Source organism: Toxorhynchites rutilus, chromosome 3 (genome assembly GCF_029784135.1).
Source record: "Toxorhynchites rutilus septentrionalis strain SRP chromosome 3, ASM2978413v1, whole genome shotgun sequence".
NCBI lineage: Eukaryota > Metazoa > Arthropoda > Insecta > Diptera > Culicidae > Toxorhynchites > Toxorhynchites rutilus.
Window position 1 is genome coordinate 6,136,305 of NC_073746.1, and position 27,902 is coordinate 6,164,206.

The following is a 27,902-nucleotide window of genomic DNA, read 5'->3' on the forward strand; positions in this document are numbered from 1 at the left end:
TGTTTATAACTGCGGATATTATTTTATAATACTACGAAAATTTAGAAATAACCATTCTACCAGTTTGATCGCCCTGAAATGTTTTATTACTGTAGAATTATTTGACGATAATTGTGTAACGATTCATTATTGAGCTCGCAGAACAATACATGCTCGAGATAAGCGCAGCACGGGTGTCTAAATAAAAGAAATAAACTCCATCTGTTAATCTCAACAAACTCGAAAAGAGTAGCACTGCTTCATTATGATCAAGATTAGCGCAAATGCAATCCTAGTTGAAAGTAGTTTTGCGACTGGCACGCGAGCCCAAATAAATTAATAACTTAATATAACTTATTAAATAACTTGGTATTCCCCAAATAATTTTTTGATGCACAACCTTAACACCTGCTTCACTATAGCGTCAGATCAATGCATTGATGACAGAAACAAATAATGTTAACTGCTTGGAAAAAGGCTGAATGTTTGCCTCAGCAGAGATTCATTACCAATACACTAGCGTAATTATAAGGTTGGGGGAAAAAAATGTCGTATTTCTGATCGAAATTTGACGCTTTATTTAACATACTTAAAATTATCCAATTTAGGTCAAATATGCGCCGTTTTGTTCGCAAACTTGTTGCCATTCAGAAGGCAACTTCATTATCCCCCCCTTATAAAACTCCCCCTCCTTATTTGCAAAAATCTCAGAGAGCCAGTTTTCACAAGCCTCTTTTGAGGCCAACTTAGTATCACCAAGAGCGTTTTGCATGGACCGGAAGAGATGATAATCACTTGGAGCCAGGCCCGGACTATACGGTGGGTGCAATAGGACATCCCATCCGAGCTCCCGTAGCTTCTGGCGGGTCATCAAAGATGTGTGAGGCCAATCGTTGTCCTGGTGGAAAACAACACCATTCCTATCGATCATTTCTGGCCGCTTCTGGTCAATCGCCTGCTTCAAACGGTCAAGCTGCAAACGGTTTTATGGTCTATACCCAGTTCCTGGCCAATCGAGCGAGTGCTCACATGCCGGTCTACTTGGATGATTTCAACGATTTTATCGGTTTCCACGACGATAGGCCTACCAGAACGGGGTGTATCTTCGACAGCCACTACACCGGAACGAAATCGATCAAACCAACGCTGTGCTTTGCGAATCGTAACAGTATCGGGTCCATAAACTACACGAATTTTTTCGTTCGCCTTCTTTGCAGTTTTACCTCGTAGGTAGTAAAAACGTAAAATATGACGAATTGCTTGCTTGGTGGACTCCATTTTTGACGCGCTAAATTTGAGACTGAAAAGGACAATCACAACACTGTCAAAACGTCACTTGTAGCACAGATTGTCGTCTTTAAATAAACGTATAGTATGACCCGATGCGATAAGTACAACACAAGATATGTTTAAGTGCTGCCATATATTGACAATATACGACATTTTTTTGTCCCCAACCCAATATGTTCCTCCCGCTATCTCTCCTCCTTGTTTAAATTCATCATTATGGCTGCATAACTTGCACCACCAATACATACGGGAGCAGATACAAATAGGGTTCCAGCGTAGCAAAGATGCACTATTTATACATACGGGGTATGAAACACGCACGTACGCACACAAATATCCATATTATCGATGGCTCGAAGGAATTAAATATACCCACACTTATCTCTGTTTTGCGCTCTTCTCAACAGACGCCCTTTCTGTTAATATTACCGGTCTAGATTAGAGGTGTGCAAATCAGCTCATCATGATGAACAGCTCTGATCATATCAGCTCATCTAAATGAGCTGTTCTTTATGAACAGCTCTTCAGCTCAGTTGTCAGTGCCGACTTTCAATTTGGGTCCCAAACTCGATAGCCACGAAGCCAGTTTGAAAATGTTAAAATTCAAATGAAATTTTTCACACCATATTATTAATTACTTGAAACACGTATTCCAGACTATTATTTACAACAGACTCGGCGAGTACAACATTTCCGACATTTTTACTGAGGCTTTACATTACAATAGAAAGTTTTCTTCAAAAAAAAAAATCTTATGAGATTTTTGCACCGCCTGCAAACAAAGTGTTTTTCATTGAAATAGAATACTCATTTGATACACAGAAGTTAATTTTCATTAATAATTTGAATTTTAAAAACGTGTTCATTCTGCCTGAGAGCCAATTATTATTTTTGGCGCCCCCTAAACTGGTAAACAAAGCTCAATGCCGTCAACGCGAATATAACAGTTGAAAAGACGAGGGACAAATGAAACTAAACTGATGTCTTAACACGAAGAGCGAGAGATGGTCAGTTCATTTGAATCTTACAGCTCACACACTCTCTTCAATTCTACAGCTCTTTTCTCTCCTTCATCATCATCAAAGTGAGCTGAAGAGCTGTTTGATTTTTTTTGCGAGCTGTTCCGCGTCAACTCACTTCAAAGAGTCGATTCTTCGGAACAGCTCATGAGTGGATGGCACATCTCTAGTCTAGATCAGCTTAGCTTTCATCCTTTGTGGAGAGAGTTTTACTATCTTCATGCGAAACAAATCACTGACAAAATTCCAGAACAGAATTATTTTCTTGATGAGCCGACTAGAGATGGGCAAAACAGTTCACTTTGATGAACGGTTCACTCAATAACTGTTCATCTAAGTGAATCAGTTCTTTTGAACCGTTCTTTCGCTCTTTCGTTCAACGATATTAAGAACAACATAGAACGTTGGATGGAACCCAACATCAATAGACAGCTATTAATTGATATCGTTGGATTGGATAGTATACGTATGGGATTTATATTTTTGAAATTTAGTGGGGAAAGATAAGCTGCTTCATTCAAAGTCGCAAACTGTATGTGAAAATATGTTTATCGGTCGACAAAAGTTTATGTAATAATTTGATGCGCACAAAATATATGTACACAGGTTCCATGTAAAATCATACTTCATAATGTTCATTCAGGGAAAAAAATCAGCAGCGATTTTCACTAACAATCAATCATACAAACAATCACGATAAGACGTACACGCAATAGGCAAAACAATGAATTGAAAGCAACGAAAAAACTTTTTTCTCAACATGCCCTCACTATGAAATTTTATGTTTACCTAATCCATGAATCGCCCTAGCTTCCCCCAGATTTTTTCTGATAATCAGAAAGTATATGATATGTATATGAAGTTTTGCTTTTAAAACTACGAAAATCTAATTAAATTTTTAACTCAAAATTGAGAATACATTAACAAAATAAACCCTGCGTTACATGCATTTTGCTCATAAATGACAAATCGTTTTATTTTCCTTACAAGCGTTCTCGTTATGTTTATCCATTTCGCCCAGTGCATATCAGTTCAACTGCACTCGTTCGTTCGTAAACAATTTGCCCGCAAACACTTCGTTCTCAAACAGTTCGTTCCCAAACAGCTCACTCTCAATCAGTTCTTTCCCATACAGTTCACTCGCAAACCGTTCTTAAGGAACCAGTTCGTTCACAAACCGTTCGCTCGCAATCAGTTGGTGGGGAGAACTATCGTTCTTTGAAAAAGAACGACCGCTCGTTCACTCTTTTCGGCGAACTAGTTCTTTCGTACCGTTCGTGAACGGTTTGCCCATCTCTAGAGCCGACGATAGCCCGGCTTGATGAACCCCCACACAATTGTGTAGCTCAGAACCTTAATGCAATGGTGTCAGTTTGATGCAATGATTGCAATGCCAGAGACATCAACTAGTGAATAATTTGGTAGCGTTCACAGCTCAATCCGAAACGAAGACATGTGATGACGCAAAACAAGAAAGAACAAACGATATTCATTACTTTGAATACAGAATGATACTGAAAGTTTGTCTTCCTTCCTTGGGATCCCTAGATCCCCGATAATCGTTCGATTAATCGATTAATCGAATACTTCCTACAGAAATCGATTATTAATCGAACGAATACTGCACAACCAATAATCGAAGCGAACGAATAATTTACGTCGATTAATCGATTTTATCCTGAAAATCAATCATTTTCTTTGACGCTCTCTTAAGTTCATAAACGAAGCTCAATGCCGTCAACGCAAATTGAGCTTCGTTTACGACTTTAGGGGAGCGTAAAGGATAATAATTGATTTTCAGGCGGATTGAAAATTTTTTTGATTCCATATGGCTTTCTAGCAAACGAGAAATATTAGTCTAACTAATTATTTCGCTCAGTGTTGCGATTAATCGATTAATCGATTATTTGGGTCGATTAATCGTATCGAATAACAAACTGCTGAAAACTATTCGATTAGCTGATGAACGATTAATTTCAAAAATCGGGGATCACTACTTGAGACTATAAACTTCTTAAGTTCGTTCGTCTCTAATACCAGGGACAGACATACAGCTGTACTTGCGTTGTACGTGTACAGCGTTGTACAGGTACCATCGTACCATGACAGACATACTTTGGTTGTACATTGTACCGTATGTCAAACTGACAATCAGATATTTTTCCAATTTCCACCACATATTTCAATGAAAAAGGTTTTTATTTAGTGTCTAAACTATCAAACACAACAAAAAAGACGGGTGGGTAATGTCGGTGACATAACCGGAGTGACGTAGGACAAAGGGGACAGCTTTTGCTAAATATATATTTTGAATATATTGTTTTATTTTCTTCTCCTACGTGAATTCCTACCTATCTACCTGAAAAATGGATTAGTTTACTGTTTACTCTTACTCTTAAGTTGGGGGTTCTGAAAAGAACCTTTGGTGTTGTGTTTTTGCGTTTTTTTACAAACTTGATTCTTGATTTTTTTCTGAAGGCTTTGTACTTATTAAATGTTCAACGTCGGGCATCTTTCGGCGTATACACATATCGTACAATCAAAATTATGGCTGTGATGGGGGATGCACAGGTGGTCATCAGCTCGTTCACTATCATATATTTCACTATTGAGCACATTACCGTACATTAAGCTGTGGTTTCGGAGACGAATGAATTGTAAGATTTGTAGTCTCCGCAAACAAAGTAAATAAAAACGTAACGAGTAACGAGCTATAAGCGTTCTGAAAAACCAACAGTAAATACAGGGACGGATGACCTTCGGATTAAAGTCCTTTAAAATAAGAACAGAGCAGTAGGAAATACATAGCTCATCGTGTTGCTCCTTAGTTATTTCTCTATGCAATGCAGATGTAACGTCAGTCAATTTTCAACATCAGTTATCTCTATAATCGCTGTTAGGTATACTGGCACCAATCCGTTCGGCCTAGTTACCCTTGCGGAGCAATCAGTGAATGAGACCAACAGGGAATTGGAGACCTGCACAGTTCGAGTGAGACTTTGACTTTCCCTTAACATGTCCTCCTTTGTTACGTCCACACGTCCACGTTGCTGCTTGTTTTCTTTTAATGATGTGATGCGATACGATGTTAAACGATGCCGTACAACCACACTGGTTTACGGTTTGAAAGAAAATGAGATATTTTTTTGGGATCCGCGCGTTTTATACTCTAGCGGTACACGCTCACAGGATAGAGACAAATCGGCAGACTCAGCCAGAGGGGCGAGTCCAACGAGACGAACGAATGAGCGTTAAAAGGCAGCGATGGCAAAAAAATACATTCATTACGATTTGTTCGCTCGTTGGATTCACATGCAGTCTAAAAAGGGTCCTTTTCAGGATCACAAAATTATCTTCAATCTAAAGAGTTAATTTTTTTTTGCTATCACTCGATATCCCCATCTTGTTCGGCTAAACCTTTCTGTTTAGCGATTGCGTTTGCCACTCGCCACAGCTTTCACAGTTGGAAAATTTCTTCCCATCCAGCTTGTGACATATTGTACAGTCAATTACATTCAATGTCAAAAAATGACAGTGGTACAGTGTCGACTTTCAATGTGGGGTCATAATTTGGACCCCGAACTCTATGTTTACAAAAATGTCCAACTAAATATGTCGCATTGCAGGTCCGTCCAATTAGCTAAATGTCGAGATAAGTGTAAATTACTGTACTTTCAATCTAGAAGCGATTTAAGAATTGGTGAAAATCAATAATCTCAGAACAACTGCCAAATTCACATACTCATCAGATCCTGGCAAACAAATTATGAAAAAATCAATTTGTGTTTTATTATTATTTTGGATATTATTTTAGAAAGCATTGAACTGTATTTCGTAAACTCTTTTTTGAAAGGTTTAACGGCCCTGATAAGCGCCTTGTTTTATGGAATGGTTCCAATTTAGAAAACTTTGTACTCGTGGTTTTGGAAAAAAACCATTTCGAACGCCCTCGATGCCGCCTTCTTCTGGATTTGCCACCAAAGCAGATTGTATAAAGAACAAACTTTTTTCTACTGCTACCAGCTGCCGTTTTGCGATTGCGTTTGCCACTCGCCACTCGCTGCGACTGCCTGTTGTTGTCTTGATGTTCACCGAACCGAATGTGTTCTGTTCCGAATGCGGGTTTTCTTATCGTCGCGAGCAGCTTTGCCAGCTAACTCGATCACTTCGGCGGCCGAAACTATATAACGCCGGCTAGGTGGACTGGTGCACTGGTACTAACGCGCTCGGCCTAGCTACCCTTGCGGGGAATTCCAGATCAACACGGTACGAGCGGGATTTTGCCTTTCCCTTCACTTTTCCTCCTTTACCATGTCCAGACATGGCTGCTTGGGTTGGTTTGTTGATGTGTTGTGATGCGAACCGATGTGGTGTACGGTTTGAATGAGAATGATCGTTACGGCAGCGGAGCGGGGATTTTTAAGCTGACTGGCTGGCTCGAGAATTACGCATGTGTGAGACTGCGACCAATGTTTCGTTTATTTTTTTTCTTTTTCCTTTCCAATCGTGCTTCATTCTATTTCGCTGCTGCTCTGGTTGCCCGTTTTGGTAGGTACGATTTGAGGAGCACAAAATGGACCAATCAAAAATGGGCACATAGTGCATTTGGACAATGCTTGATATTTCACAATTATTTAATTCTTTATCTCAAGAAAAATGAAATGTTATTCGTTATGATAGATGCGTAGATATATTTCCTATCAATTGATGCAAAAACCTTTGCGATCTATTGAGAAATGCTCGAGTTATAAGCGTTCCAAATCTTGCATTTTTTCCTACTTGTTCAGTGCCTAGATTTCCATTTCACTCCCTATATCTTCCGGTTAGACGTAGTCCTACGTCAAAAGTTTCCAATCTGAGTTATTAACTTAAAAGAAAGTCAGTGAAAAGAACGTTTATCAAGTGATTTGATTCTGCTTGTTCATGCTACCCACCACTAACCGTCTATGGCGCTGCGCACAGTACAACTGTAGCCATGTACAGCGGTAAAACAGGTCGGTACAGGTACAGCGATTGTACCGAGTTGCTTGCATGGTTCTAGCGCTGTACATGGTGACAGACATACAATTTTCGAAGTACAACGCAAGTGCAGCTGTATGTCTGTCATAAGCTAGGTAGTGCGGACTGAATCAAAACGGCTGTCAAAAAAGATCCAATTGAAATGTCAAAAGAGATCCAACGATCAGGAGTGTTATTTTTCTTATGATAATCAACACTATAAAAGAGGTATTGTTGTCAGGGGCAAAAAAAAATAAAATAACAAAATGAACGAACTACATTTTTCCGTTAATTGTTTGATTAACCATTGTATCTCTGAAAGAGCATCTCAGCCTTTCACTGAGCTACGCCTTTTTAATGTCCCCTCTCTTTGACATAACGTTTTTCCGAATGAAATAAAAACAAACGAAGTCAGAGTCACGTAAATGTTTACTCCTGCGATTTGAAAATATTCGATAAAAAGTGGAAGAAAGAGATGCCAGATTATTTTTAAAAAAAGTCTGTAAAAACATGTGAATGTCTGTTAAAAATGTGGAAAAGTCTGTAAAAGTGTGCAGATCTATAGAAATGTCTTTTAACGTTAATTTTCACATATTCATGAATACTTTGTACATCGTGATGCACTGTAACTCTTAGGATTCGGGGATAGGGTTCTCAGGGTCGCTTATTCCCTAGCCGGCTACCTTCAAAACCCTTTTTTCATAAGCAGAAGTTCCTTCGTGTTTTTCGCACCTCCAGGGGACCTCCCGCACCTATTGAGGCCACCTACTAAGCCCCCTCACTGAATGCGCTCAAAGGTTGTGCAGTGCTGACCCATCTCTTCCGACCGATTGAGGACGAGGGCTGAAGACTCCTTTAGAGTCCGAAGAACGATAAAAGCGAAGGGATAGTGGTCGTAAAGGAGCACGATTATCTGTTTTATGTACAACGTTTCTTCTTTCTTTATTCTTTCTATTCTCTATTTCCTTTTCATCTGTCCCTAAATTCTCCTACCTATCGTTTTCATATTTATACTGTATGTGACGTCACAGTTTTTCATGCATGATATACTTGCGGTACTTGGGGGTGAATTCTTTCTTTCTCTTGATCAGTGATCTAGCACTGGGACTATTTCAGCTGCTCTGTGCAACTTCCTCGGGGAATTTCCGCTCTTCACAGTCTCTTTGATGCCAATTCGCGATGGCGTATACGGATTGTCGTCTTCGCCCAAAATGGCTGGTAAAGCTGATCAGCTTGTCGAGCTGCGAATTACGTTATACGAAAAAAAAAAGCCCGCTGGACGGACCTTTTTTCCAGATTTTTCTTCTCTCCTCTTCCTAGTTTTCTTATCCTTTTTTCTACGATCCTATCTTCTTATATCTCTTCTATCGCTTTTCCTCCACCACATCTATTCACAAAATCAATCTTTTAATAATTTCAAATTTAACTTTCCGTCGCGCACTTCTTACTTCCTTAAGCGGTCTAAGTCGTTTGCCGGCACTGCTCATTCACCGAGCTTTTCTTTTTTTCAGCTAATGTGCGGGAAAAAAATAAGTTTTTTCTTTGCCTAGTTGGCTACCCCGTTCGATGACGGTAGGCCAACTGGATAGTGTGTCGCGGTGGGTATTATTTACCCAGGACTCCAACCATTTGTGTATATCTAAAAATCATCCAGTAACCGGCGGCTTGGAATAAATTTAATTTATTTTTCATACCTTTCTGTGAATTTGGGTGGAGCTCAAATTGCGCTTTTGAACCAACGGTTACATTACCCCCCCGTCTAGGTTGAAAATAAATGGAATTTATTTTCGTTAACCGAATACGTTTATCCTCTATTCCAAAAGCATTTCCCCTCTCAAGAAATGAATTCAAATTTCAAACATTTATTTCTTCAAAGTCACTCATTTATCAGTAATGCCACTCTTAAAGAAAACGAATTAAACGAATGTACCCAATATATAACTGTCAACCTTTTAGTGTTACGTAGTGAATAGGTGATTTATCCGACTAAAGCGGGTCGATATCTCCCAATGTTTTCATCGTACGCGTATTTTGTTGTGGTCTAGTTCTTTTTCGGTTTTCGCACACCATCTGTCCCATTAGAACCAACTAGGAAACATGTGAGGTCCTAGGCCTATTCGGAGTAATCATGGTAAGTAAATTTTATTAATTTTATAGCTGAGTTTTCGTTTGTAACCTTAATCATTATTTCTCCCTTTGTTCAGTGGTCTCTTCTCTTTCTTAGCTTTGGCCACCTATGAGCAGAACGGACAAAAATAACTGATAGTGCTCTTGGTCGTACATCATGTGAACTATATTTTTTTTTAATTTTTTTTTTTTAATTTTTTTTTTTTTTTTTAGGTGTCTATCGGCTTCAAATCTGCCGCGGAGAAAATACCTATGGGTTTTCCACCCTCGTCTTCCAAATCATAACAATTTGTGCCAACTCTCGCGATTACTGTACATGGAACGTAACAAGGACCGAATTTGGCATTGTAGTTACTTGGCGCTGACGACTGCCTAAAATTTCTTTTGAGAACTTTCTGTCCTACTGAGTATGAAGGTGCGTTGGTCTTATATCTCAGGTTAGAATATTTTCTATTTTTGTCGTATCCCTTTTCTAGGTTTCTTCGAACCAGGTCGTAAATAAAGTGATCGATGGCGTTTTTGGTTATCATTCTTTCCTTTTCCGAAATATCCAGTTCATCGAGATCTAAGCGATGTTCATAGTCACGATTTCGTGACCGTACAATATTCTGTATGGACTGAAACCAGTTGTACTGTGAGGGGAATTATTTAGCACATGTTCAACCTCCGATATGCGAGTATCCCACAATCTTTGGTCCGTACGTACATATGTGCGTACACAAGCATTGATCGTGCGATTTAGTCTTTCTACTGGGTTGGACTGACTATGGTGTCTCGCGTTAGTCCAATGTTGAACCCGATACTTCAGTAACAATTCCTTGAAGGTTTTGGACAGAAATGTTGTAGCATTATCTGTCACTATATATTCTGGTACTGAAAACCGTCTAAACCAGCTCTCTTCAACGACCCTACGGACATTATCGGCTTCTATTTTCCGAAGCGGAATAAGCAAACAATATTTAGAGAAAAAATCCATGATTACCATCAAGTGTGAGTTGCCAGCTTTACTCCTAGGGAGCGATTGTATGAAATCAATTGCAACAATTTGAAAGGGTTTGGTGGTTATCCGTTGTTTACCAATTTCCGGATGTAAAGATCTATTTGCCGGCTTACTTTGTTGACAGATCGAACATTTACGAATGTGAGTTCTCACGTCATTTGAAAGTCCTGGCCAATAAAATTTTTTTCGTATTCGGGCTATGGTTTTTTCTACTCCCAAATGGAGAGAATCATCATGCTCTTCCACCAATATGTTCTCGCGCATATTGTTTGGTACACACACTTTCCATTCAAAACGATAATCTAAAAGATTAATTTTTGTGGATACAAACTTCTTCAAAATTCCTTTATCTATGCGGAAGTCTTTATACTTCTCAGGTTCCTTTTTGACCTTTTCGAGTAGGCTGTTGTACCAGTCTCCGTTTTGACTGTTCGCTTGAAGAGCTAGCACTTCGATTGATCGTGATAGGGTGTCCGGCACCACATTGTCAATTCCACGACGATGCTTGATAGTCATATCATTTCTTTGAAGTTCTAAGCTCCATCTACACAGTCTTGATGAAGTTCTCCAGTTGCTTTTGAGAATGTAGGTTAATGCTGAAGCATCTGTAAAAACAGTGAAAGATGTTCCCTCAACGTAACATCGAAATTTCCTGATTGAGCTCAATACGGCGAGAGCTTCCTTTTCAGTTGCGAAGTATCGTTGCTGGGTACTACTCAATTTCTGAGAAAAATAAGCAATTGGTTTATCAATTCCTTCGTGATTTTGTGTGAGCACTCCTGCAATGGCCGTATCACTAGCATCACAGTGGATAGAGAAAGGTTTACTAAAGTCTGGATTCGTTAAAATCGGAGCGGTAATCAACCTCTCTTTGATTTTCACGAAGGACTCATCAGCCCTTTCGTTCCATTTCACTGTTTTGGGTTTTCCTTTGAGCAACTCGGTCAATGAATGCACAACTTCGCTGTAATTGGATATGAACTTCCGGTAGTAATTACACATACCCAAAAACCGTCGTAATGCCCTCAATGATCGTGGCTTTTCGATGTTGAGTATCGCTTCGACACGATCAGGATTGGGACGTAAACCATTCTCGGTCAAAATGTACCCGAGGTATGGAACTTCATTGACACAAAAGTGTGATTTTGTTAAGTTGATCGATAGGTTGGCTGTCTTGAGCCGTTTTGCAACTTCTTGAAGCAAACTCAAATGTTCGTCGAAAGACTTGCTAATGACGATTATATCGTCCAGGTAAACAAATACCTGGGGTTCAAGTTCACCTGATCCCAGCACACGATCTAGACAAAGTAGCTGGGCTGTTTGCTAGACCAAATGGCATTCGGGTGAACTGAAATAACCCTCTACCTAACACAGAAAATGCAGTGTACTTTTTTGATTTGGGGTGCAGGGGAACTTGAAGAAATGCCTGTGATAAATCAATCGTGGAAATATATTTACAAGGACCTAGTCGGCTTAAAATCCGATCAGCATGAGGCAATGGGTACGAATCCCGGATAGTTTTTTCATTTAACTTGCGTGCATCTAAGCATAATCTAACAGTACCATCAGACTTATCAACGGGTACGAGACGTAATGCCCAATCGCTATAGGACCTTTCAATTACTCCTGACGCTAGCATTTTGTTCAGTTCTACATTGATTTGCTCTTGCCTTTTTGGCGAAGTCGGAAATGGATTTATTCGTACTGGATCCTGTTTTCGGGCTTCTTCGGTTAGTTCAATACGATGACTTATCAGCTGTGTGGCATCTAATCGACCTTCAACTGCTGCTTTAAATTGGGTTTTTGTTCGTTCTAATGCTTCCATTTGAGATTCTGTCAAACTTGGACTTGTGGGACTGATTTCTATTTCTTCGACTGAGGCTGACACCACGGAAGGTACGATTCCAAAAGCCCTCCAGAAGTCTGATCCTAGTATAAGCTTCCGGGGCAATTCCGGTACTACCAATACAGATAATATTTTTACTGTATTGTTGAACGATATCGGGACGTTTACGTAACCTTCTACCGCTAATCTTTGACCACTGGCCGTAGTTAATTGTACATTCGAAGAAAACACTTTCAATTTACACCTGTCGATGAGCTGGGAAGCACCTGTACCCAGAATAGTACGGTGTGCTCCACTGTCTAATAAACCGAGAATAACTATATCAAATATTTTAATTTGTACAAATGGTCGATCATCGTGATTCAAATACACGAATAGTTCCTCAACCTCTGCTTCTGTGTGGTCGATATAATCCTTGCTTTTTAGTTTTCGGAAACCTTTCTGAAATAATTTATTTTTAACGCTTTGATACTGATGGGGATTTGGAGCCACGAAAAAGCGGACTTGCCCCTTCAAGCCGACTCTCCTGCGTTTTTTGAACAATATGGGCAACTTTCTGTTTCTACCTGATGAAAGCCACATTTTAAACAAAAATTGTGACGTGGGCGTTCGCATTCGGTCATGTGATGACCAGGTAACCTGCAATTGTAACAAACTCCTGGTTTGGGGGGTTTGTAATTTTCCAGCAAAATTTGCAATCCTTTGACATTCTCTTCGTTTCTGTTTCCTTTGGACTGTACATTGTTTCTTGGATCATTGTTTAGCTGTTTTCTGTGCTTTTTGTCATCTACATTTACCGATTTTGACGAACGGTAAAAATTCCTAGACTGATAATTCAGTTTATCGTCATTTACAGCAGGATTTTGATTGAAATTCGACCTAAAATTCACCTCGTTGATTTGAGGTCGATTTCGGGAAATGGACGTCTCGTGCGAACTTGATGAATATTTATACCAAAATGTCGAGTCAAGTTTTCGACCAAATCTTTTGAGATCTGCTAAGTTGTCAATATTGGATGCAACCGCGAGTCCTTTATAATCCGATCGTAAATTTCGAAAAACAATCTCGAATTTCTTGCTTTCTGAGATTGGTTTCGTTAAAGCATTGAATATATCTTGCATTTCGTTGAGATAATCCTGAAAGCGTTCTTTAGAACCTTGTTTTCGTGAAATGGCGCGTATCTCATTTACATGATTATGATCTGGACTAAGGAATTCTCGCTTCAATTCTTGTACGAGTTCCTTCCAGGATCTAAAATCTCCATTTTCGTAACCAGTCATATACCATATTTTTGCTTGTCCTTTGAACAAATGAATAGCGGACCTAAACAATTCTCTTTCAGAAACCCTTTCTGATTTAGCGTAAAAATCTATTTCCTTTATAAATCTCATTAATCCCTGTCCATCATCCCTTCCATCATATAGCAGATTCCACTCAGAAATCGGCTTACGTTTTTGAGAATAACGTTGTTGAGTTCTTGAGCGACCTCTGATATGCGAACGGTTGGGAGATTGACTAGAATCACTGGTTTCCCTATCCGATCTTGAATTGGGCGATTCGTTATGTGGCAGTTTTCCCTTATTTTTGGGTCCTAGCGTGATTTTTCGAACATACTTTTCTCTATTGATCGTGTCATTACTGACCCGGTTTTTACTTTTGAACTGAGGTAATGCATAACGAGAACCACCAGCCATTGATAAATCTCTTGTTTCGTGTACAGATTCTAATTTTCTTTTTACTAACGGTGGAGCAGATGTCCCCTGCATCTCAACTTCTGAATTTTCTTCATTTGTTGGGTTTTCTTTCTCGCGAGTATTTGATAAATCTTGTCTGTTATCTTCCGAATTACTTTCAGTTAGATTTCGACGCACTGATAGTTCCAGGTTTGATATCGATTGTATAATTTGTTGTGTTATTTCTTCGCGAATTTCCTGCAGTGCAGAAAATTGAGAAAAATATGTATTCATCAACCCTCTAATGGCACTGATGATTTCATCCAAGTCTGTGAGGTCATTTTCTACGTCGGAAAATTCCTGCACTCTTCTTGCGCGTGAGAAGTAATGAACTAATCTTGTTTTAAGACTGTCTTTCAATCCTTCAAATCTTACTACACCTTCTAAAAACTCTCTGATTGTTTTGAGGTTTCTATCTATAGTTTTTATTTCTTCATCTATCGTAATATCACATCGCGTGAAATCGATATCAAATTGATTTTTCTCTCTTTCGTCTTTCAATCGATCCCGCAACTTTCGTTGTAATGGCTATCTGTTGATTCGAATTGCACTGCTCTAATTTTCAGTTCGTATTCAATTTCATCTCGCTCTAAATGGTGAACCAAAAGGCTCTTGTACTGTATTTGAAATTCTATATCCATTTTTCGATCACAACCAGTAACGATTTTTCCAACAATCAGCGAAACAAATTTTAACCAATTAAAGTAAGATCAACGTCTGGCCTCTTCAGACTCACTCTGATTTCCAATCGTACTGACCGTTCTCAGTTAATGTTCCACAAGAACTTAACTCCCGGAAGATTTGAAAACAACTGCTTGGTTCTCAGGCACAAATATGTTTCCCGAAATTTACAAAAATCGTATCCCAATCGCAATCGCTTTTCCACGATATTTTAATAATTCTCAAAAAAAAAATATCGCCTATGCACAACCCGTTTTATTTCCATGTATTAATCCAACTATTTCATCTTTAATCGAAGTAAGTATAATTGTGAATAATAAGAAAATTAAACTTATATAATAAATAATAATTCCTTCTTATAACTAGAAAACCAACACCATATTTGTATATACAAAACAATTTTGTTATTCTATTTATCAATTAGAATAAATTCTACTACTATTCGTTTGGAGAACGAATTTGAAAAAAATATAAATTTATTTTTCCCCCCTCGAACAGGAGGTGAAAATTTAAGTAACCGACTGTTTTCACAGTTTAGTTGGGCGCCAATTTGTAACTCTTAGGATTCGGGGATAGGGTTCTCAGGGTCGCTTATTCCCTAGCCGGATACCTTCAAAACCCTTTTTTCACAAGCAGAAGTTCCTTCGTGTTTTTCGCACCTCCAGGGGACCTCCCGCACCTATTGAGGCCACCTACTAAGCCCCCTCACTGAATGCGCTCAAAGGTTGTGCAGTGCTGACCCATCTCTTCCGACCGATTGAGGACGAGGGCTGAAGACTCCTTTAGAGTCCGAAGAACGATAAAAGCGAAGGGATAGTGGTCGTAAAGGAGCACGATTATCTGTTTTATGTACAACGTTTCTTCTTTCTTTATTCTTTCTATTCTCTATTTCCTTTTCATCTGTCCCTAAATTCTCCTACCTATCGTTTTCATATTTATACTGTATTTGACGTCACAGTTTTTCATGCATGATATACTTGCGGTACTTGGGGGTGAATTCTTTCTTTCTCTTGATCAGTGATCTAGCACTGGGACTATTTCAGCTGCTCTGTGCAACTTCCTCGGGGAATTTCCGCTCTTCACAGTCTCTTTGATGCCAATTCGCGATGGCGTATACGGATTGTCGTCTTCGCCAAAAATGGCTGGTAAAGCTGATCAGCTTGTCGAGCTGCGAATTACGTTATACGAAAAAAAAAGCCCGCTGGACGGACCTTTTTTCCAGATTTTTCTTCTCTCCTCTTCCTAGTTTTCTTATCCTTTTTTCTACGATCCTATCTTCTTATATCTCTTCTATCGCTTTTCCTCCACCACATCTATTCACAAAATCAATCTTTTAATAATTTCAAATTTAACTTTCCGTCGCGCACTTCTTACTTCCTTAAGCGGTCTAAGTCGTTTGCCGGCACTGCTCATTCACCGAGCTTTTCTTTTTTTCAGCTAATGTGCGGGAAAAAAATAAGTTTTTTCTTTGCCTAGTTGGCTACCCCGTTCGATGACGGTAGGCCAACTGGATAGTGTGTCGCGGTGGGTATTATTTACCCAGGACTCCAACCATTTGTGTATATCTAAAAATCATCCAGTAACCGGCGGCTTGGAATAAATTTAATTTATTTTTCATACCTTTCTGTGAATTTGGGTGGAGCTCAAATTGCGCTTTTGAACCAACGGTTACAGCACGTAAGATTGTATTTTGTTCTCAGATCTTCGTCAAAAGTGGTAATATTATTCTATCTATAGTTTTTATTTCTTCATCTATCGTAATATCACATCGCGTGAAATCGATATCAAATTGATTTTTCTCTCTTTCGTCTTTCAATCGATCCCGCAACTTTCGTTGTAATGCAGACCGGCTATCTGTTGATTCGAATTGCACTGCTCTAATTTTCAGTTCGTATTCAATTTCATCTCGCTCTAAATGGTGAACCAAAAGGCTCTTGTACTGTATTTGAAATTCTATATCCATTTTTCGATCACAACCAGTAACGATTTTTCCAACAATCAGCGAAACAAATTTTAACCAATTAAAGTAAGATCAACGTCTGGCCTCTTCAGACTCACTCTGATTTCCAATCGTACTGACCGTTCTCAGTTAATGTTCCACAAGAACTTAACTCCCGGAAGATTTGAAAACAACTGCTTGGTTCTCAGGCACAAATATGTTTCCCGAAATTTACAAAAATCGTAGCCCAATCGCAATCGCTTTTCCACGATATTTTAATAATTTTCAAAAAAAAAAAATCGCCTATGCACAACCCGTTTTATTTCCATGTATTAATCCAACTATTTCATCTTTAATCGAAGTAAGTATAATTGTGAATAATAAGAAAATTAAACTTATATAATAAATAATAATTCCTTCTTATAACTAGAAAACCAACACCATATTTGTATATACAAAACAATTTTGTTATTCTATTTATCAATTAGAATAAATTCTACTACTATTCGTTTGGAGAACGAATTTGAAAAAAATATAAATTTATTTTTCCCCCCTCGAACAGGAGGTGAAAATTTAAGTAACCGACTGTTTTCACAGTTTAGTTGGGCGCCAATTTGTAACTCTTAGGATTCGGGGATAGGGTTCTCAGGGTCGCTTATTCCCTAGCCGGCTACCTTCAAAACCCTTTTTTCACAAGCAGAAGTTCCTTCGTGTTTTTCGCACCTCCAGGGGACCTCCCGCACCTATTGAGGCCACCTACTAAGCCCCCTCACTGAATGCGCTCAAAGGTTGTGCAGTGCTGACCCATCTCTTCCGACCGATTGAGGACGAGGGCTGAAGACTCCTTTAGAGTCCGAAGAACGATAAAAGCGAAGGGATAGTGGTCGTAAAGGAGCACGATTATCTGTTTTATGTACAACGTTTCTTCTTTCTTTATTCTTTCTATTCTCTATTTCCTTTTCATCTGTCCCTAAATTCTCCTACCTATCGTTTTCATATTTATACTGTATGTGACGTCACAGTTTTTCATGCATGATATACTTGCGGTACTTGGGGGTGAATTCTTTCTTTCTCTTGATCAGTGATCTAGCACTGGGACTATTTCAGCTGCTCTGTGCAACTTCCTCGGGGAATTTCCGCTCTTCACAGTCTCTTTGATGCCAATTCGCGATGGCGTATACGGATTGTCGTCTTCGCCCAAAATGGCTGGTAAAGCTGATCAGCTTGTCGAGCTGCGAATTACGTTATACGAAAAAAAAAGCCCGCTGGACGGACCTTTTTTCCAGATTTTTCTTCTCTCCTCTTCCTAGTTTTCTTATCCTTTTTTCTACGATCCTATCTTCTTATATCTCTTCTATCGCTTTTCCTCCACCACATCTATTCACAAAATCAATCTTTTAATAATTTCAAATTTAACTTTCCGTCGCGCACTTCTTACTTCCTTAAGCGGTCTAAGTCGTTTGCCGGCACTGCTCATTCACCGAGCTTTTCTTTTTTTCAGCTAATGTGCGGGAAAAAAATAAGTTTTTTCTTTGCCTAGTTGGCTACCCCGTTCGATGACGGTAGGCCAACTGGATAGTGTGTCGCGGTGGGTATTATTTACCCAGGACTCCAACCATTTGTGTATATCTAAAAATCATCCAGTAACCGGCGGCTTGGAATAAATTTAATTTATTTTTCATACCTTTCTGTGAATTTGGGTGGAGCTCAAATTGCGCTTTTGAACCAACGGTTACAGCACGTAAGATTGTATTTTGTTCTCAGATCTTCGTCAAAAGTGGTAATATTATTCTTTATCGCAAAACATTAGACTCGTATTTTTTTATTTTTTCATTGGGGTGCCCATTTCCATTTTAGGGTGATCCCAAAAATCATTATTTTTTTCCACTTTTTCCTAAAATGACTTTTTTCTAAAATTTATAACTTTCGAACCACTTAACCGATTTAGATGATCGACATATCAAATTGAAGCCAATGAGCTTTAATTGAGAAATATTGAACTTGCAGATAATATGGATCCTATTTTCGTAATTATTGATTGTAGTCGTTTTTTAATGTTTTCATGGCTTTGGACTAGGGGCGCTATATTTTTTTATATTTTTTCTTGGAAGCTGAGAATTTTTTACATAAAATATCTCGATATCAGAGATGCTATTTTTTTCGTTTTTGAAATATGATTTTTCAAAACTAATCGATGTTTCGAAAAACAAATTTTCCCCATTTTTCCCACTACAAAAACATAACTCTTGAACTATTGGACCGACTCATATCATCGACATATCAAATTGAAGCTTACGAGCTATTTTTCTTTGGAAAAATGTTACTTTTGCGAAAAAAAATTAATTCTTGTTTTTGTAATTATTGATTGATTTATTTTTTCATAGTTTTCTCGTTTAAAGATAGGAGCGCTATATTTTTTTTATATTTTTTATGGAAAGCTGAGGATTATTTACCTAACATATCTCGATATCAGAGATGTTATAATTATCGTTTTTAAGTTATAAATTTGTAAATTTAACATGTTTTAAGTCTTCGATCAATATTCATATGTGACTAAACTAGAACTATGCTACTAGAATCCTTCCCGCAAGTGTGATATTTTTTCAAATTTTGCTTATTGGCTTCAATTTAATACATCGATCATCAAAACCGGTTCAGTAGTTCAAATGTTATGATTTTTTTGCAGAAAGTAATTGGACAAAGGGGGAAAAATGATTTTTCGAACCACCATTACTTTGAAACATCATATCTAAAAAACATAAAAATAGCATCTCTGATATCGAGATATGTTATGCAAAAATCCTCAGCTTTCAAGAAAAAATATAAAAATATAGCGCCCTCTAGTCCAAAGTCATAAAAAAATAAAAAACGACTACGATCAATAATTAATAAAATATAATTATTTTTTTCGCATGTTAAATATTTTTTAATAAAAGGCTAAGTCAATAGTTTCAATTTTATATGTCGATCATCTAAATCGATTCAGTGATTCAAAAGTTATTAATTTTCATTTGTCAATTTTGGGAAAAAGTGGAAAAAATTGATATTTCGGACCACTTAATAACTTATGTGTCGTAAGTGTGTTTAAATGTTTCAACGATCTACACATACATACATACACATACATACGCGTTGTTAATTTTTATAAAAATCAGTATTTCTTCGTTGATATATTGGACATCCACCAAGGCTTGCGGTCTTGTCGTTGATGAAATTTATAAGAAAATACAGTGTATATTTTCCATCCGCCATGCAAGGCTATACAAGTTTTAGATCCCCACACGGCCATGAACCATGTCTGTGGTAACAATAACGAACAGTAACCCATATTTCGTCATAAGCAGACCCGAAAGCGAATGTAAATTGTTGAGAATAGAATGAAAATTTTTATTTGATTTTGTTTTAATACTTAGAAGACAAAGTCCTGACCCTAGCTTAACTATTTTTCAATAAATCTCCTTGCATTTCAGCAAAACAATCTTATCTAGAACAAAAAATAATTATCAGAGACAATTTTCGTTCAAGGTTTTTCGTTACCTGCAGAGAATGCAATTTTTCATTAATTGTGAATAACCGTATCCTCTCTTTCGTCTGCAATGATGTCAGGGCAAAAGTACTTATGTGTATGAGTTCCAAACTTCATACACACCAGATGGGCCAACCAGAAAGACTGCCGGGCCGCAGGTTGAGTATCGCTGATCTAACGTCATGTGTATTGATATAAACTAAATATAATAATTTTCTGTATTAAAACTATGGAAAAATGGCATATGGTGAGTCAAATATCTTTGATGTGATGAATAGAGCCCTTTTATTTTTCAAAAACCTGTGAAATATTATTATATCCAAAGTCTACAACAAAAATAAAAAGTGTTTTTCAGATATGTCTGTAAATTCACAAACATATTTGTAAATCTGGCATCTCTGGTGGTCTAAGAATTTATTGCAAGAAATCGCTTGAAAACATGCATGAATTTGCTTGAAAATGAAGTGGATTGAGTCCGCACCACTTAGGTAAAAACATGTGAATGTCTGTTAAAAATGTGGAAAAGTCTGTAAAAGTGTGCAGATCTATAGAAATGTCTTTTAACGTTAATTTTCACATATTCATGAATACTTTGTACATCGTGATGCACGTAAGATTGTATTTTGTTCTCAGATCTTCGTCAAAAGTGGTAATATTATTCTTTATCGCAAAACATTAGACTCGTATTTTTTTATTTTTTCATTGGGGTGCCCATTTCCATTTTAGGGTGATCCAAAAAATCATTATTTTTTTCCACTTTTTCCTAAAATGACTTTTTTCTAAAATTTATAACTTTCGAACCACTTAACCGATTTAGATGATCGACATATCAAATTGAAGCCAATGAGCTTTAATTGAGAAATATTGAACTTGCAGATAATATGGATCCTATTTTCGTAATTATTGATTGTAGTCGTTTTTTAATGTTTTCATGGCTTTGGACTAGGGGCGCTATATTTTTTTATATTTTTTCTTGGAAGCTGAGAATTTTTTACATAAAATATCTCGATATCAGAGATGCTATTTTTTTCGTTTTTGAAATATGATTTTTCAAAACTAATCGATGTTTCGAAAAACAAATTTTCCCCATTTTTCCCACTACAAAAACATAACTCTTGAACTATTGGACCGACTCATATCATCGACATATCAAATTGAAGCTTACGAGCTATTTTTCTTTGGAAAAATGTTACTTTTGCGAAAAAAAATAATTCTTGTTTTTGTAATTATTGATTGATTTATTTTTTCATAGTTTTCTCGTTTAAAGATAGGAGCGCTATATTTTTTTTATATTTTTTATGGAAAGCTGAGGATTATTTACCTAACATATCTCGATATCAGAGATGTTATAATTATCGTTTTTAAGTTATAAATTTGTAAATTTAACATGTTTTAAGTCTTCGATCAATATTCATATGTGACTAAACTAGAACTATGCTACTAGAATCCTTCCCGCAAGTGTGATATTTTTTCAAATTTTGCTTATTGGCTTCAATTTAATACATCGATCATCAAAACCGGTTCAGTAGTTCAAATGTTATGATTTTTTGCAGAAAGTAATTGGACAAAGGGGGAAAAATGATTTTTCGAACCACCATTACTTTGAAACATCATATCTAAAAAACATAAAAATAGCATCTCTGATATCGAGATATGTTATGCAAAAATCCTCAGCTTTCAAGAAAAAATATAAAAATATAGCGCCCTCTAGTCCAAAGTCATAAAAAAAATAAAAAACGACTACGATCAATAATTAATAAAATATAATTATTTTTTTCGCATGTTAAATATTTTTTAATAAAAGGCTAAGTCAATAGTTTCAATTTTATATGTCGATCATCTAAATCGATTCAGTGATTCAAAAGTTATTAATTTTCATTTGTCAATTTTGGGAAAAAGTGGAAAAAATTGATATTTCGGACCACTTAATAACTTATGTGTCGTAAGTGTGTTTAAATGTTTCAACGATCTACACATACATACATACACATACATACGCGTTGTTAATTTTTATAAAAATCAGTATTTCTTCGTTGATATATTGGACATCCACCAAGGCTTGCGGTCTTGTCGTTGATGAAATTTATAAGAAAATACAGTGTATATTTTCCATCCGCCATGCAAGGCTATACAAGTTTTAGATCCCCACACGGCCATGAACCATGTCTGTGGTAACAATAACGAACAGTAACCCATATTTCGTCATAAGCAGACCCGAAAGCGAATGTAAATTGTTGAGAATAGAATGAAAATTTTTATTCGATTTTGTTTTAATACTTAGAAGACAAAGTCCTGACCCTAGCTTAACTATTTTTCAATAAATCTCCTTGCATTTCAGCAAAACAATCTTATCTAGAACAAAAAATAATTATCAGAGACAATTTTCGTTCAAGGTTTTTCGTTACCTGCAGAGAATGCAATTTTTCATTAATTGTGAATAACCGTATCCTCTCTTTCGTCTGCAATGATGTCAGGGCAAAAGTACTTATGTGTATGAGTTCCAAACTTCATACACACCAGATGGGCCAACCAGAAAGACTGCCGGGCCGCAGGTTGAGTATCGCTGATCTAACGTCATGTGTATTGATATAAACTAAATATAATAATTTTCTGTATTATAACTATGGAAAAATGGCATATGGTGAGTCAAATATCTTTGATGTGATGAATAGAGCCCTTTTATTTTTCAAAAACCTGTGAAATATTATTATATCCAAAGTCTACAACAAAAATAAAAAGTGTTTTTCAGATATGTCTGTAAATTCACAAACATATTTGTAAATCTGGCATCTCTGATGGTCTAAGAATTTATTGCAAGAAATCGCTTGAAAACATGCATGAATTTGCTTGAAAATGAAGTGGATTGAGTCCGCACCACTTAGGTCATAAGTATAACGTTCAAAAGGCCCTCGGAAAACTTTACTTTATCCATAATTTTACTCCTCCACCCCATTGCCTTGAGAAAGTCATTCGATCCCTCGCCGTCCAGCTCACCCAAGTTCCAAAACTGTCCAAAGAAGGATCATTGGACATATCTGACGTATTTTACTAGTGAATCAGCTATTAGAACTCGAAGATGATGTTCTTATTGGCATCATCTTTGAAAACCATATAACTTGTTCAATTCAATCTAAATTAGCACCATTCAACTCGGCGCATCTTTGTCAACATGCAATTTTTAATTGAGTATTCATACATGCATTCGCTATTCTTCCTTCAAAACAAACTAATTCACTTTTACAAATTGTGACCCGCTAAAAATCATCACTCAAAACAAAACCATTAGGGGAAAAGGGGGGAATTTGGACCACCTAAACAAATCGCCTCATATTTCCAAACCAATACGGTCTAAATAAAAAATGTCACATTGTATACTGAGCTACACTTGTTTTCTCTCAATCAATAATGTTTAATCATTATATCAAGCTTCAAACTACCAAATATATTATAAAATAAAAATGATGATTTTTGGACATCAATATTTGACGCGGGGTGATTTGGACCGTCCAATTAGTCCAGTGTGTGTTTCATCGAAAAAAACATGCCTATGTTTATGTAAAGAATTTTGGGATAATGCTAAAATCAGTAACAGTGCTTTGGGATCGATACCAGGTGTTTTGGCCAGATTCCAGACCCGAAAAATTGGATTGACACCATCTCGAAGTCTGCATGAATCTTTTCACTGTTGTTCGAGCATTTTCAAACACTTTCGTTGTTGGTCAATGAAAATCCGTTCTTGATGGCCTGAGTTGCTCTTCCAAGCTCCTCCTTCTTTCAACGTTGTTTGCTCATTCTCTTTTTGTAATTCCGTGACATCCGGAATTAATTATATCAAAGAAAAGCCTCAAACCTGTAGGACCAATTCACCCCACAGAAACATGTCCATGTCACCCCACACAACATGCAACAATTAAAATGCAATTAATTTCATTTATTGTTATCAAACTTACAGTTTCGCTGCATCAAATTGTTCCTCTTCTTTAGGCGAACAGAATTTTACTGCACAATACACGAAAAGTTTGTTTGATCAGCGGGAAAAACCTTAAAACCACGATCGGAAAACTCACATTTTTTGACAATCAAAGTGCTTGTTGTGTTCATGCTACTGTTTCCTTCCACCTGTCGAATTTTACCAAAGTTTTTTTTACGTTAGTTACACACGGTTCAATAATAAAAGAAAATGACATTATAAAAAATCTAAGTTGAGCCGTACTTTTTGAGATAAAGGGGTGGTCCAAATCACCCCGTATATCCAACTCACCCCGTGTTACCCTACTTCCCTTTTCAAAGGAGTATTTTTCCTCTACATTGATTATGATTCTTTTGGTACATTACTCGTAGCCAAATGTGTTGCATGGTAGCTTACCAAACTCACTCACTCACTCACAGGCAAGTATGGAAAAGTTAATTCGTTCATTTCTCCACACCTAATTAGAAATCACTCTTGTATCTGCTTGGAATAATCATGACGAAAAGAATGCAACAAGCAATCGTGAGATTGCATGATGAATCATTTTTCACTCTCCGACCATCTTCATTCGGGACTGAGAGTGAACATAACAAAACATAGAGTGAAAACAACATTCAATGAATGAATACTTTTTTGGAAGGATCGCGCGAAACAAAATAACGAGTCAAAATAGACTCAATCTGCGTGTATGTATGATTTTATTTCCCCTTGTGCTCGTGTACTTGTCAGCATTCAAGTACAGATGAATCTACCTTCCCTCTCACCAATAACTTGGTCTGGTAATATGGTTTTTTGCGTTGACTTAGATCGTTTCATACTAGAAACAAAAAAAAATGCCATTGCAATAGTGCACAGGAAACAACTCGATTTCAACTATCTATCTATATTTTACTGCCGCGACCGAGGCTTCAGTGATTGCTATTTGAGTGAAAAACGAATGATTTTACAGAGACACTCGCTGGCTAAGGCGAAGGTTTCCAATTTGATTCTATCACCATCCAACGTCATTCCGAGAGGCAAGTGAGGGAATGCAAAATTTTATGAGAATAGATGAGCTGAATCGAGACAGTGGGGTCTATTCCGAGAGTCGCTTCACGACGTGACAGTCAATTTGCGCACGTGTTTGTATTCTGAAAATCGGCGTAACTAAAAAAAACCAGGTGCAATGAACTCTTTTCATTTCTCATTGTACTTCCGAGTCACTCGACTCTTAGAATTGGGTGAGAATTTTCATATAACTCCGAAGGGAAAAATGTCACTTACACCGACTTGACTCTCAGAATAAACCCCAGTATTTCGTAATCGAGAATGAACTTTATCGAACGTAATCGAGAATGAACTTTGCGAAGAGGATAGGTGAATGTTTTGTGTCTCAAATAAAGTGAGGCATAAACAGAAAACAGGAGGGTTAGTTTTAGTGAGGATGAGTGTTGTTGAACGAATTTCGATGCGATTTTGCCCATACCTGCTCACAGGACCATCTATTGACAATTTTTAAAAAAGGCATTTTCGATGCCTTAGGCGGTCGGATCTGGATGCTTAATACCTCAATAATATGACAAATAGAAAAGGACATCTTGCACAGGAATATACAGCCTTGTCATGCCAAAACAATACAGTGGTTGAAGTGAAAATTTGTAGTTTTGATCCTTATCGTAAAATATTATCAAAGAAAGCAACAAAGCAAACATAATCATTCAAAATGTATATTGTGAACATTGATATTTTACATTATAACCAGTGTAATTCCCCAAGCTTCTTCAGTATAACCTCTATAAAAATGCAGATGCGTTCAAAAACATTTTAGTTTTATATCTAATGTTAAATTAAACTAAATATTTATTATTTTTCATACTCATTGAATCACAACATGCACATGTTTTTCAAAATAAACTTGGTATAAATGATTATTACAAGTTATCTCGATAGTTTATTTCTCAGTATAATTTATTTTTTAATACCTAAAATTTACTAGATAATTTTTATAGAATGTAACATATAGTTTTGCTATAAATATTCAACATCTATCAAACGATCACTTCAATATAATTCGATTATCTATGATTAGGAGTGATTTCACAATGTTTCCCAACATGTTTCTCGACCCAAACGAGACGCATGCAGTTAATATCATTTGGAATATTTGGAAACAAGTTCAGCTAGCAGCAATTGTTGCGATGCGCTCAGCTCACTGCAGTGACTCAATTCATCTCGTACTTCTACGAGCGACTCGATGTCTTTTGCTTGACATGAAATCACTAATGACTGCAGCAAAAAGAATAGTTCGTCCGAAAAGAGCGAACTCAAGTTGGTGCTGGTATCCCCAAGCGACGAGTACCGTTCGATAAATTTATGATCATAGCGAACCGAAGGCGGAAGTTGTAATATACACAGCAGTAGCAATCTGGTTATTTCGACTCGTTTCATCACCTCCGGATAGAGTGCCTCGCAACGTCGTTCGATTATATCGTCATAAATCTCAGTGAGCTTTTCGAACGCAGCCACGTAATCGTGAAATTTGATGCTATCCTCAGCCGATTGCTCGAGATCCCAGATTCGATGACATGGCGAACTGAAATTGCTAATTATCTCCACATTTGGGTTAATCTCTTTCAACTCCCGAATGATTGCCGCCTTTGTCACGGAGTCATCTGGAAGTTTTAACAACGCTTGTGTGTAACATCTGAAGGCTCCTTCCAAGTGATCCCCGTATATGTTTTCAATTTTAATCTTGATCTGCTTATTGTGGGCCACTCGGTAGGTTCGGGCCGCTCTCAGCAATGCGTCCACCTCGCCTGCATCATTGCCAATCATTTTCTCACATTTTCCCTGGCCCATGTAGCATAGTGCGGCGTATTCCGGAAGTAACGAATTGTTGAAACTTGCAGCAAGTGATCCAAATTCGTCTGCCACTTCACATACATTTGGGGCAAAGTGCCTGGAGTTTAAGACAAACAAAAACATAGCTTTTATCATAAATATATGATATTGTTTGTTCTTACTTGAAAAACACCCTTTGAATTTTCTTCAATTTGTTGCATGTTGTTTTGTACTGATGAATAAGATCCTTGTGAAACTGACTAGACATTTTATTCTTTTCTTCTGTGCACAACTATTTGCACAATGAACCAAACCGTATTGTTTTTATATTCGGTTATATTATCCGTATTTCAAGTACATAATTTTTTTTTAGATATCGAAATGTTATCAACACCTGAGACAACACAATACGAAAATTTTCTCCGATTTGAATCATGGGAATCATGTCAAAAGACCCATTTGGGAACATAAACAAACATATTTGAGAACTGTCAAAAGCATAATAATTGTTGTTGTGTCAGATACTCGATATTTTCTTACGTGAATATTTCTGTAGGATTGGTAAGCAAAACTGATTCGTTTCAAACATGTAACCACATTTTCAATGTCCTTGCTTTACAGCGGCATTTATTACACATCATGCGACACGCAAAGTTCCTCGCCCGGACGGTATTGGTACAGAATGGTAATATCGAGGAAGCATGTCGAGTACTGAATCGGATTCTAGGCAAGGAGGACATCCTGGATCAATTCCGACGCACGCGATATTATGAGAAACCATTCCAGACACGTCGCCGCGTGAACTTCGAAAAGTGCAAAGCAATTTACAACGAGGATATGAATCGGAAGATCCAGTTTGTGCTACGCAAGAACAGGGTAGACCCGTTCCCGGCATGCCACTGAGGAAATTATTGGGTCTAAATAAATATAGTACTGTATATCGTGTAGTTTTTTTTTTATTTCAGGAAGTCTAG

General features: G+C 37.3%; 2 protein-coding genes and 1 long non-coding RNA gene across 3 annotated transcripts; 2 read left to right on the forward strand and 1 right to left on the reverse strand.

Annotated features, from left to right (window-relative positions):
* Positions 1–8,028: 8,028 nt before the first annotated feature.
* Positions 8,029–9,929, forward strand: LOC129778686 (uncharacterized). Its single transcript, XR_008743476.1, has 4 exons — positions 8,029–9,417; positions 9,491–9,572; positions 9,627–9,828; positions 9,890–9,929. It is a non-coding gene; the product is annotated as an uncharacterized LOC129778686 (long non-coding RNA).
* A 15,902-nt stretch (positions 9,930–25,831) lies between these two features.
* LOC129778681 (40-kDa huntingtin-associated protein) lies at positions 25,832–27,396 on the reverse strand. The gene is made up of 2 exons (XM_055785747.1): positions 27,111–27,396; positions 25,832–27,046 (listed from the first exon to the last, which is right to left on the reverse strand). The coding sequence occupies exons 1-2, from the start codon at positions 27,194–27,196 to the stop codon at positions 26,239–26,241; spliced, it is 894 nt and encodes a 297-aa protein (XP_055641722.1). The 5' UTR covers positions 27,197–27,396; the 3' UTR covers positions 25,832–26,238.
* Positions 27,336–27,866, forward strand: LOC129778685 (28S ribosomal protein S21, mitochondrial). Its single transcript, XM_055785752.1, has 2 exons — positions 27,336–27,489; positions 27,550–27,866. Exon 2 carries the CDS (start codon positions 27,568–27,570, stop codon positions 27,829–27,831), a length of 264 nt encoding a protein of 87 aa, XP_055641727.1. The 5' UTR covers positions 27,336–27,489; positions 27,550–27,567; the 3' UTR covers positions 27,832–27,866.
* Positions 27,867–27,902: the final 36 nt, after the last annotated feature.

Coding starts and splice junctions, on each gene's coding strand:
- LOC129778681 (XM_055785747.1), bottom strand. CDS start 27,196: ATGTCTAGTCAGTTTCACAAGGATCTTATTCATCAGTACAAAACAACA. Junction 27,047..27,110: donor ATTCAAAGGGTGTTTTTCAA/GTAAGAACAAAC, acceptor CTTAAACTCCAG/GCACTTTGCCCCAAATGTAT.
- LOC129778685 (XM_055785752.1), top strand. CDS start 27,568: ATGCGACACGCAAAGTTCCTCGCCCGGACGGTATTGGTACAGAATGGT.